The sequence below is a fragment of the Antedon bifida genome, chromosome 2, assembly GCF_963402885.1.
Source record: "Antedon bifida chromosome 2, ecAntBifi1.1, whole genome shotgun sequence".
Lineage (NCBI taxonomy): Eukaryota > Metazoa > Echinodermata > Crinoidea > Comatulida > Antedonidae > Antedon > Antedon bifida.
Window position 1 is genome coordinate 29,698,780 of NC_136227.1, and position 12,693 is coordinate 29,711,472.

The window sequence follows — 12,693 nt, forward strand, 5'->3', positions numbered from 1 at the left end:
TATAGGAGTAATTTGTATTTAAATCGGTAATTGGCGTACGAAAGAAAACAAGAAAGTGAGTGAGTCGCCGAGCGATTAAGACAGTGGAACCGTAATTACGTAGCCATAACATCGGCAAGGGTTCGAGGCTCACTCGCTCCATGGTTATGGTGGTAGAACAAGTCTTCTCGTATAAGGACTATAAACCGTAGGTCCAGTGTACATATCTAGCTCGTGTGCACTTTAAAGAACCTAGTAGATCTTTCGAGACGAGTAGGGGGTTACCCCGGTGTATTAATACATCCCAGCCACTGATCATAACTGGGCCCTCTCCTTGGAGACCAGTCTTTGACTGAAGACGTCGCCCAGTATAAATAAAATAATTTCAATTCAATAAATAAATATTTCAAAGATATGAATAATTCAATAACAAATGGATGACAGTTGCAATGATGCAATTATTAGGTCAAATGCGTTTAAGAATAGTGTATTTTCTAATTTCATATTTCTTAAATAGGCCTAAATATTTTTGTTTAAATGTATGTAATATTTTAAGTTCCTAGATACATTAAACCGTAGTCAACTTTGGCAAATAGGACGCTCCCCATTACCGTTTTAGTCATGTTATTCATTGTGCGCATGCGGGGACATTGTACAAAATGGGTAAATATATATCTTAGCTTTTTAAGACCAACATACTGTAGTGAGTAAACGCAAATAAAATAGTGTCTACGTACTTCTGACTCTATATCAATCCCGATTCTTTGGGTTTGGTTTTCTATGGTTGGTTTTGTATACGGTATCTTTCATAATTATTTGTATAACCCAACCACCAAGAGCTTATAGGTGTTGAGCTTATAGGTGAGTGAGTGTGGCCGAGCGGTTAAGACAGTGGAACCGAAATCCATAGCCATAACATTGGCAAGGGTTCGAGGCTCACTCGCTCCATGGTTCTGGTGGTAGAACAAGTCTTCTCGGATAAGGACTATAAACCGTAGGTCCAGTGTATATCTGGCTCATGTGCACTTTAAAGAACCTAGTACATCTTTCGAGACGAGTAGGGGGTTACCCCGGTGTACTAGTTCATTCATACACACACACTGTCGTGGACAGACGAATTGGCGCCGTAGTTGGCTGCCGATGTCACAATGGGACCCTTAGTGGAGCAGTAGCCTTCAACTATGAAGTTTGCTCCAAAAAGATGAAGAAGATGAAGAAGAGGTTCGAGTCTGTTTTCATTATGTACTACATTTTCAATTCACGTCAGGTTTCAGAAGAAAATCATATCTAAATAAAGCTAAAGATATTACGGTTTACGACACAAATAATTATTCTTATTCAAATTTATTATAAAATAACATAAATATTGAAGGCTAGTAATAGAAAGAAGCACATGTTTTCCTACTTTATCATAACGATATACACATTTTTCTAAACATATCATCTTTGGCATCGTATTTTTCAACTTTCATTCACGATGACTTTTTATAATCTATTCTAGAAACCTTAGAGGAACACCCATTACCAAACTTGTCTGTGACCCTGTTTGTTTACTTGTCAGACTGTATCTTTGCTGAATCGTCATCATCTTTGCTTTGGCCCAGACACCTAGTACGCCTACACTATAGTGGGCACTAAGGCAAAAATCTATCATTTCGCGCCCGCGCACCACCCCACACACATCGATTCTCCGTTGTTTAGCCTACTTCAATCTTCTAAAAATTTGAAATATTTAACACTAGTGACAATGTAATTTGCGTTAACAATTACGATATATATATAATAATAATACGCCAGGAATATACATGTACTATTAGAAAACCCATGTATACAGTAAAGATCGGCGCCCCCAACGGTTTATTATGATTCTATATCCAACCAAAGATTTTATAGCCGGCTTATTACACCTCCCTGAATTCAACACAGTCATCTGTTCGTCGATTCCCTTACCTCTATTAGGCATAATATTTAAAAAGCTTTTTCTTGTTCAAAAAATGCGTAAGTTTCTTCGGTGTGTCAATTTCCCGGTTGGTCCAATGAACTGTTCATACAGACCTACATAGGTGTCACAATGTATACGCTTTGGAGATCTTAATCAGCTGCTGCAGGGACTTTAAGTGTAGGCGGAGGTGGTACGCCCTCAGAATCTTGTCAAGTTTCATTTGAATTGCATGTATCAGATTTAATTAAGAAATCCAATCCGAATTCAGATCAGACGAACGTTAACTTTGGTATAGAATAATTAAATAATTGAAAGTCTAGAATGTATTTCTCATAAATTCCGTGAATAATGTTAAGCGGCACGCCGTCAAACTGTTCCTGTAAAGTGTGTTTTTTGGAACTGTTCGTTGGACTACTTCCTTGCGCGGAAGGAAATTCAACCAGATCATCCACACTGGCTAATTTTAAAATATATTTGGCATCATCGGACAGTGTTTCAAATTTTCCAATGACGTCATAGTCTATGTCACATGGTAAACAAAGTTTAGTAGTGGTGCTCCAGTGTCGATCATCGTCAGAAGGAGACATAGGAATTATATATTTTAAAAATTTAGTGAATGTTGCATCTTTTCCCTGACCGTCTATCGACGCAATCTGGCGCCTCATAGAGTCCCATCCTGCAGAAGAATTCGGATTTATCTTGTTATTGTAAGCCGATAAAACTCGTGAAAATGGATGGCGCACAAACATGAATTTTGTATACGTATCTAGAACATTCTGTCGTTCGTTCTGAGGTATCTTACTTAGCGTAATTAGCTGCGATTTTCCGTACCTATTAACAACTTTCTGTTCCATATCATCAGTGTGTTTCATTACTCCAGTCAAAACCAATAAAACTCGTTTCCAACTTGTACAGGCAACTTTTGGCACATTGCAGTACAATATTTTATGAGTTGTGTCTAGAAATATATTCCACGGTGGATTTTTGATGACATCATATCGAGGCTGACTGTAATGTTTTGAACAAGCCGTTTGTAAGTGACTGCGCCTACCTTCTTGAATTTCTCGTTGATTAATTAAAAATGGTATTTTGACGCTCTGAAACAAAGCAATATATCAGAATAAAGAATAGGTACTTATTTATACGTGTAATTGTTAATCGTTGCCGATAGAGTGACATATTTATGCCCGTCGGCGTGCCATAGACAGTACCATATGGTAGTCTATATATCCATGTGTGGAAATATATAGAAATAGACTTGTCTCCGTGCACACACTAAAATATCTTACGAAAATGCGTTTAATACAGTATTATTTGTTGGTACAGTCACCCAATTCTCTGTAATATTTAAAGTATTATATGTCCAGTGTGATAACCCCTTACTGATATACAGTGTCACATATGTGTCACACTGTATGTGACGGTTAAGTGTAGGTCCTATCGTCACAAGTACACTTGCGAAACAGAATGTGTCTATACTGTACATATTGCGGTATCTAGAATCGGCTATTCTATTTACAATATCGATATCTATAAGATTGTTATGACCGGAAAGTATTGCCGTAATACCAGCATTGAATGTTGAACTTTATAACCTAACCTTTCTGGTTTTAGATAGATATAAATTGAGTTGAATGTAATTGTGGCGTACGTTTATGCTGTCGTCATAGCGTGTAAATTGACATTCGATGTTGAATCATGTCACAAATTAACTTAAATTTACTCAAAATGAAATTTTAAATTGATTACAGTTTATTGTAATTATGTGTTATTCTTCCAATGACAAAATATTAAAAGAAAAAAAACATATATGTGAATTTTTAGTAGTTTTAGAGTGACGTAACGATCCTGCTATTACATTTTCCTAGAAATATACTGTCAGCCTAATGAATATTAATGAGATACTGGCGATCTCTCACCTTGCCTTGCTTTCGAAGTAGTGTCTGTTTGAATGGGGGCGCTGTCATTGTTCCTGAAAGAGACGAGTAAATAGTTGTCATTAATAACATTTTATGGCTCTATGTATTTATAGTAGGCCTACAAGACGTTGGTAAAATGTAGTTTTTAGCTTGTAGCTTGTGGTTAAAGAGCTTGCCTTCCAATTCCAAGGTCATGGATTCAATTCTGACACAGTGCCAGAGTTAACTATAATCGTTAGGCCTACTCTTTACACGCGCACCCCTCGCCTCAAACGAGACTTACGGTACTTACTAGTTTATCTACCTTAAGCACGATACATTATTATATAGTTTAGCCAACATGTTTAATTGGCTTGACTTTCCCGCTGTTGGATGCGTATTAATTTGTTTTTAAAATAATTTGACAGGTTGATTTCGTCAACTTATCTACACACATGACAATCACTTTTAAACAAGTTGGACTGTGTCTTTAATTTTACTTGTCCTTACCTGATTTATATAATACACTGGTCCAGTATTCATTTTGGTTAGAAATAAAAAAGAAACAGCCAATTACAACAAACACAACGCCTGGTAATGTTACAGAAAGTACGCGTCCTTTGCAAAATTTACTCTGCGACATCTCGCCAATCAGAAACCTGTTAAAAACAATACATTCGTCTGTTAATGAATAGCAGCCTACATTTTGTCTTCAATTCGCTGCAGATTAAGCTCTGTTACACATATCTTTATTGTGTCATCGTCGAGAAAACGGAACTTTCCTCCGAAAAGGTTGCTTTTACGATTCAACCTCCACCCCATGATAGGCCTACTCAAATTTATAAAAAAAAAACGCGCGACATCACAATATCATATAAATAAATGTAATTGTCTGTACTTCCGATGACTGACTCACTTTCATTTTCGATGATACATTTGGCTTCATAACAAAACAGAACATTATTTAGTCGGTTTGTTAGTGTTTTATTTTATAGCAGGTTTCTAAATAATCTTTTGGGTGACTCAAATAGTTTTATGTAATATTGATATATAGCAACAAAGTACCTTTGAAACAGTATATCGAGTCACATAATCAGTGATCATCTCAATCTAATTGCCAAGTTTAAAAAAATCTGCCATATGTTGTTTATTACACCTCGATTCACGTCCCTTTGATTTGACACGTTTAGACGACTAAATATAGAAATACAGGCATTATGCTTTTCGGTTCATCTGTTTACGAATTTAGCTATTCAAACAAGATAGAGTATCATATTATTTTTATCCCGGTTGTCCCTGTCCCTTTGTAGGCCTGTCCCTTGTAGGCCTGTCCCTTGCCTCAGTCAGACCCGACTCAAGATCCTGTATCTTTTGAGATCCTGCCTTGGCTTCCTATTAATATCTATATATATCCTTTTCTGTTGTTTCCATTAGTTATAGTCTACATACGGTACTAAAGTAATTGTTATTGAAGGTGTGAAAATGACTTGATGATAAATAACAACTATAATCTCAAACCATCGATACTATACTAAGTACGGATTTCTTTACTTGGGTACTCTTTGAAAGAATACTATTTTGACTATAATATTATGTGTGTTTATAGGTCAACATTATTCCACTGCAGTTACGCAGTAAAACTACATAATTCATTTCCTTTATGTTTTCATGCTATTTTGTGGGTGGTTATATGTTTACCCTGCCTTATTCATAAACACATTGAAACACGCGCTCATACATTGTCGCATTAAAAATGTATTTAAAGAACTGCAGAAGCATTGTTTACTTGGTATTTCATCTTGTAAGACCTGGTTATATGCTGTGTTTACATCGCCTCTTTGAATGAATCAATGTCTAATCAACACATCTAGTTATAATCGATAGTCTTAGCTTCGAGTAATTTGCCATATCGACTCGACACTCCTTTAATTTAAACGGATCAAGAAATTAGCCTAATACAGTTTAGTGAACCAAGTGTGTCCTTCATGTTAAATCAGGGAAGAGTGTATGAAATTACAATTCACTCTTCCCTTGTTAAATAATATTCCAAATACAATGTAGGAATTAGACCAAATGGTGTACATATAGCACGGTAATAGGCATATATTCACCGGCGCAGATCCTGAGGGACGAAGAAATGCATATTTTTAGTGGGGTATTGTCCCCCTCATTTTTCAAAAGCAAAATCATTCAATTGTTGAAAATGAAATAGAAAGTAAGACTTCTATGAAAAGCATGACGTATCGTATCGTATATGATTTCAGAAAATACAATATCTAAGAAGACTATATTGAATTAAATAAGAGTGCGTAACCCAAAATAATTGTATTCTTCTAGGCGGAATTTGTATGTAGGCCTACACAGAAATCGATTGAAACGACCTATATGAATTACTCTTAAGAGCCGGGCTTCCCCTGGACCCCTGCCTGCTTATGCCTACTCGAAAGACAAAGAATGTAAATAATTCATTGAAGAAACCTGTCTTTATAGTGTGTACACAGAACATATATACATTAAACCATGGGATTACAATATCGTCTGCTTTTGACACGACCAGCCTACCTAAACTCGGAATTAACTAAACATTACTAAGGCAATAAATCGGAGGTTATTAAATCCTACTTGCACGTTGAACCACTGACAAACTCTTTAAATAAGCTTGTTAAAATTTCCTGTGGCAAATCTCATGTGGTTTGTCTACTAGCTAGGCGAAGGCATACTTACTTAACTGTATACGCCTGTTGATAAATCGGAGCGAACAAGACTGAATTTCGGTGCACTTCCCGCTGCTATGGCTTTAGTACGTGGTAAAAATGGAAATCATATACCTTGCACAGTATTCAATATAATATACAACTATACTATGTCCTTTACAAGAGGTTAAACCTACCGTGTAAATGTTTTTCTTCTCTGTTTTCCTTACTTCATACCCGATATTTCTACATGGTTAGATATCCGTGTTCTGAATTGAACTTTTGTTTATATAGCCTTATGAATTGAATATGCTATCACCTATTGAAGAATTCACGAGCACTGTAAATTTAGCTCAATCAATACAAGTCCATTATATCAAAATCAAAGATATTAATTGACCTCTCTCTGTTTTGTGATGAGAAGACCATTAACTCACTTTGCACTCTCCGTAACGACGTTAATGCTAATAATAAACAGGTTGACAATTGTGCTCCTAAATATTATATGACTCATTTAACGTCACAAATCACTGTTTGTAGCAATATGAAACTTTACTGTACTATACATAGCTAGAAAAAGCTTTACCTTGAAATATTGTTGGCAAATGCCACAAAAGAACAGCGTTTATGAAATTATCAGGAAATTGAGTTAAAGGTCAAATAGATAACAACGCGGATCAGGTCAAACATTGTTCGTTGAATAATGGATGTGTTTATCACACGCGCACTAAAAGTAATACGTAATAAAATCAGAAGTCGGTTACATTATTAATGAATTCAATTAACCCAATGAACTTGTGCATTAACTGGCACTTTTCCACAAGTCGAGCGAATCCGAATTAGTCTATGGAGTGAGTGCAGAATCTGTTTGGGCTTTAGCCTATTCTCATTCCTGGTTATTTTTACATTGATGACCGAATAAATATTATTATTATTATTATGATTGGTTGCGCATTTGTTCGCGTCACCAAAAGAACGTTATGAATACGCATGCGCATAAACCTACGCTTTCGATTCTTGCGAATCAATTTGTGTGTAAATTATGGTTTCCTTTTTAGACGTGTGCTGATAAATTAATAGGCGTAAATGTTGTTTTTCTCTTGTACTAAGTATCAACCGCACCATAATCGCATTTACCGCTTCCAGTTATATTTCTAACTCACACATTTCCTCATCTCAACCGTTTAAAACTAGTATTACTGGCGGTTGGAGTTTCTCTAGTAATTCATATACATAGTTTCAGTAATTTTTTTCCTTTAGATTAATGATATAATTAATAACAGTGCTCGTTTTCACCGTGATTGTAAAGATCTTCTCACATGGTTTTTCTTGCTTAACAAGGCCATATACATGGCTGCAGTCTAGTCGTGTGCTCAAATTTGAATTAGTGTTTACCGACCGACCGACCGACCAACCAACCGACATAGTGAGCTGTAGTTTCCACGCGTCTAAAAAACTGTGTGCCATAATTATTCAGTTGTGCCTCAACCACTATATGAATGGCATCCCTGCTGGCTTGGTTGAACTAACCGAGTTATTTTTATGCTCCAGGAGAAAAATGTAATATTCACTTTTAGTTACCCACCATACTCCCTTATCCAGGATCCAACTCAATAGACCTACTATATTATTTGTAATATATTAAAAATACATATAATATATTATAACTAATGTTTCTTTCACATATCCGTAGGCCTGCCAAAATTTAAAAACTATAACATGGCCAATAAAATACCTTTTTGTTCTTCTTCGTCTCATAACTGGCTTCCTACTGACAACGTTATATACAGGCTTACATTAGTAGACTCGATTGTCGGTATACCAGCAAGAATGCTGTGTTTCTGCATACTAATAACTATAATACTTGCATTGACATGATTAAGAATGAGAAATACCCTTAACTTTAATTTCGCATTTTGATAGATGTATTGTCCACACAAAAAACAAGCAAAACACGTTTGATAACTCGCTATGCCTATATTTAATTTTAAAAAGTGATGCTACACATAACTTTTTTGTAATGACTTTTTCGTTCTGCTTCTCTGCTGACAAAAGGTAACTGAGGTCACAATTAATGTAGTTATAAATGTTTATATTATAATAAACAATATATTCAAACCCGGAGCTACCCATGTGTCATATTAAATAGTCATCAACATAAACATTTAAAATTGTTAACTTGTTAACTACCGAACCAATTCTATAAGTGTGTTTTATTGAGCGTGAAATCACGTGAAAGCCTTTTTTTTCTTCTTTTTTTCTTTTTATAGATATCATTGAAATATTAAATTACTTATTTAAGATTACATTTACTTTCTTAAAATACAGTTGCCAACTACTGGAGTAACTGATGGTGATATCCCAAGCCTATTCAGATATCCCAAGCCTATTCAGATATCCCAAGCCAAGCCTATTCAGATATCCCAAGCCTATTCAGATATCCCAAGCCTTATTGAGATATCCCAAGCCTATTCAGATATTCCAAGCCTATTCAGATATCCCAAGCCTATTCAGATATCCCAAGCCCTATTCAGATATCCCAAGCCTTATTCAGATATCCCAAGCCTATTCAGATATCCCAAGCCTATTCAGATATCCCAAGCCCTATTCAGATATCCCAAGCCTATTCAGATATCCCAAGCCTATTCAGATATCGCAAGCCTATTCAGATATCCCAAGCCTATTCAGATATCCCAAGCCTTATTGAGATATCCCAAACCTATTCAGATATCCCAAGCCTATTCAGATATCCCAAGCCTATTCAGATATCCCAAACCTCTTCAGATATCCCAAGCCTATTCAGATATCCCAAGCCTATTCAGATATCCCAAGCCTTATTCAGATATCCCAAGCCTATTCAGATATCCCAAGCCTATTGAGATATCCCAAGCCTATTCAGATATCCCAAGCCCTATTCAGATATCCCAAGCCTATTCAGATATCCCAAGCCTATTCAGATATCCCAAGCCTATTCAGATATCCCAAGCCTATTCAGATATCCCAAGCCTTATTCAGATATCCCAAGCCTATTCAGATATCCCAAGCCTATTCTGATATCCCAAGCCTATTCAGATATCCCAAGCCTATTCAGATATCCCAAGCCCTATTCAGATATCCCAAGCCTATTCAGATATCCCAAGCCTATTCAGATATCCCAAGCCTATTCAGATATCCCAAGCCTATTCAGATATCCCAAGCCTATTCAGATATCCCAAGCCTTATTCAGATATCCCAAGCCTATTCAGATATCCCAAGCCTATTCAGATATCCCAAGCCTTATTCAGATATCCCAAGCCTATTCAGATATCCCAAACCTATTCAGATATCCCAAGCCTATTCAGATATCCCAAGCCTATTCAGATATCCCAAGCCTTATTCAGATATCCCAAGCCTATTCAGATATCCCAAGCCTATACAGATATCCCAAGCCTATTCAGATATCCCAAGCCAAGCATATTCAGATATCCAAAACCTATTCAGATTTATATAAACTGTATATAAGTGGATTAAATACCGTATATCCAACTTTTGTTAGTTTTACGTTGTATATAATGTTTGTTTCTCAATTACCATTTGTAATTGTTTTTCTCAAAAACTGATGACGATGAGTCTGTCAAAACAATATTAGTAAAATATATTAGTTTTCATTCCGTCTTTCCTTCAGTTCTACTGTAGTAAATTTGTATGTATGTATTTGTATCACCTTTTTTCTGAATTTATTATATAAATAGTAATCACAAGGTCACATATAATCCCAATAATACAATGATCCTTATCTCTTAAAGTCCAGTGAGAATGAGGCTTTACAATTGTCCGTTTGACTTTTTCATTCCGGTATTATTAGTGGGAGTGTTCTTTATTGGTGTCTAATCAGGAGATTACTGGAGTTGGTTTTGAAATCAGTTTAGAGATAGAAAAAAATAACAGTAAACGAATATAATAGTCATTAGTAATGAATAATAATTTGAAATATTATAGTCAGAAACAAAATATGATGACAAAAGACACATAATTTTCCATATTTATTTTTTATACTGTAGGCCTACTTTTACTAATTTAAAAATACAAATTTAAATCATAAACGGATCACAAAAAATGAGACATAATAATAATATTAATACAATTCATTAATAGAAATTATTTAGAAAATATGTAATTATTTGTCGGAAGAAAAACAAATTAGTTTAATATTAAAGCACTGGAAAAAAGCACAGAAACAACACGCATTAAAATTATCAAATATGCCGACGCCACATCTACACTTGTATTTAACTGACTTGCAATATTCAGTTAGATACTATCTAGTGACATAGGGTGAGGTGTGTTCCCCCATCTTGGCTTTTGTTAATTGCCAACTTCTCCCTTGTAGCATCCGAGTATGTAAGGAAAATCGTCGGTCACGTGGTACCGATACTTTCCGTCTGTGCCGTGTTTGCCATGGCATTCGTCAAGATCGGATGTCCTCAGTCGAGAGCCATCTTCGTCAATTGGTCCGTAGATCGGAAATCCATCGAGTGCAACACCTATAATAGTCGAAGCAACGCCCTCCTCTACGGTGAAGACACATGAACTCGGCATTTTGTGATAATGGTATCGACCTCGTTTATCCGGGTGACCATCGCAGTCGTCGAATCTCTCCCCGAGGACAGCATTTTGTCCATCATTGGTCCATGGATTGTAGAATGGTATACCGTTAATAGAAATTCCTATAGTAAAGTTGTTAAGTGTACAATGTTAAATGCATACTTTTTTCCTCAACTGTAATGTATACAACAGTCATGGGAATACTGTACTAACATTATTTTACCAAATAGGCCTAATACCTTTAATTGTTGAAATAATGTTTACTGACAGTACACCCACTTCTATTATTGTTTTTCTTTTTTTTTTCTTTTCTAGTTTTAAATTTATATTGTTATTTACAATATTGTGGAAACAATACGCACATCCTATATAACTTTCAATAAATGCGTGCCTTCTTTACGAATACGAATACGAATAGAACTTTATTGCAATCAAACGAAAGATTGAAGTTTAACAAAAGCGTTTCACTCAGAACAATAAAATGCAATATAAAAATATAAAAGACATTTAGAAAGGTAAAACATACAATCAAAATATTAAAACAAAATTACAATAAAATATCACTATATATATATAAAAAAAATAAATATATATTCAAAATGTTAAAAACAGGTTTAACTGAACACATCAGAATATTGATATAGGCCTGCATTATAAAAATTTAAAAGTTTTAAAAAAATTTTTACAAATTTAAAAAATGTTAAAAACTTCAAAAATTTTCAAAAATATTTATACACAATGGTACGGAAGGTCGCGGAAACATAACACTAAATGTTTACCATTTTTGGAATAGTCCGTGATTAATAATAAACGTTTTTGAACGGTTAGTTTTAACTCTAGGGATACAGAACTCACGGAGTCTTCTAAGATTTAAAAAATATCAGATAAAATTATTATATAATGAATGATTAGAGCCTCGGCTATACATCCATAATAATTGTGAAGATAAAAATTATAATTAAATCTTTACCAACTGGCCCCTGATTTAAGGCGGTGGATTCGCTGGCAACGATTGGGTTTCTTGGAAATTGGTAGGAGTAGTCCTGTTCAATGATACTGTTTGGTGTGTGTTGACTGGGGTAGGTTCCAGTCTCGTGATCTGGAATACCATTGCTGACAAGCGTATGAACTCTTCTGCGAGATGTTATTGATACTGTCCCTTGTAGACCTGTGTTATGTTCTATGTGAGTCTTCGTCACGAACTGGTTTATTTCGTTAGTTGTAAGCCCATGAACTTTGCCAGCAAATAGGCCTACAATTAAACTAATAACGTAGATAATAATCATCTGAAAATTAAGTATAGAAATTGAGTAATGGGTGGTTTTCAAATAGTGTGAACGACAGTCCGTCTACCAAATGTTTTGTGACTTCAGTCTCTTGTCGTCTGCTTTGTCGTCTGCCAGAAACATAACCATAATACATTAGCTGATTTACGTAGACTTTCTTTTTTAGACGTCATACCTGATGTTTGGTTGATAAACATACCGTTCTATATTTCTTTAAAATCATGTTTTTTTTATTTAATTTTTTGTTCAAATCCTCGTATCCTTGGTGAAACTTCATCTTTCTCGATGCCGGGAAATGCATTGGTATTAAT

The 12,693-nt window shown here is 35.2% G+C and overlaps 4 protein-coding genes across 5 annotated transcripts in view; all 4 read right to left on the reverse strand.

Moving 5' to 3' along the window:
- Positions 1-12,693, reverse strand: part of LOC144834499 (WD repeat and SOCS box-containing protein 1-like) — a 215,216-nt gene that overhangs the window by 117,095 nt on the left and 85,428 nt on the right. The gene's annotated exons all lie outside the window — the stretch shown is intronic.
- Positions 1-12,693, reverse strand: part of LOC144835601 (uncharacterized) — a 122,449-nt gene that overhangs the window by 105,370 nt on the left and 4,386 nt on the right. The gene's annotated exons all lie outside the window — the stretch shown is intronic.
- Positions 1,333-8,285, reverse strand: LOC144834445 (carbohydrate sulfotransferase 11-like). 2 transcript variants are annotated; one of them, XM_078689250.1, is made up of 4 exons: positions 8,248-8,285; positions 4,330-4,478; positions 3,841-3,893; positions 1,333-3,018 (listed from the first exon to the last, which is right to left on the reverse strand). In XM_078689250.1, exons 1-4 carry the CDS (start codon positions 8,268-8,270, stop codon positions 2,191-2,193), a joined length of 1,053 nt encoding a protein of 350 aa, XP_078545376.1. In that variant the 5' UTR covers positions 8,271-8,285; the 3' UTR covers positions 1,333-2,190. The 2 variants fall into 2 exon arrangements, with proteins under 2 accessions (XP_078545376.1, XP_078545377.1); XM_078689251.1 differs by lacking the exon at positions 8,248-8,285 and adding an exon at positions 6,710-7,173 and having other exon boundaries at positions 1,334-3,018.
- On the reverse strand, positions 10,503-12,605 carry LOC144835599 (uncharacterized). Its single transcript, XM_078690680.1, has 3 exons — positions 12,582-12,605; positions 12,067-12,382; positions 10,503-11,218 (listed from the first exon to the last, which is right to left on the reverse strand). The coding sequence occupies exons 1-3, from the start codon at positions 12,603-12,605 to the stop codon at positions 10,857-10,859; spliced, it is 702 nt and encodes a 233-aa protein (XP_078546806.1). The 3' UTR covers positions 10,503-10,856.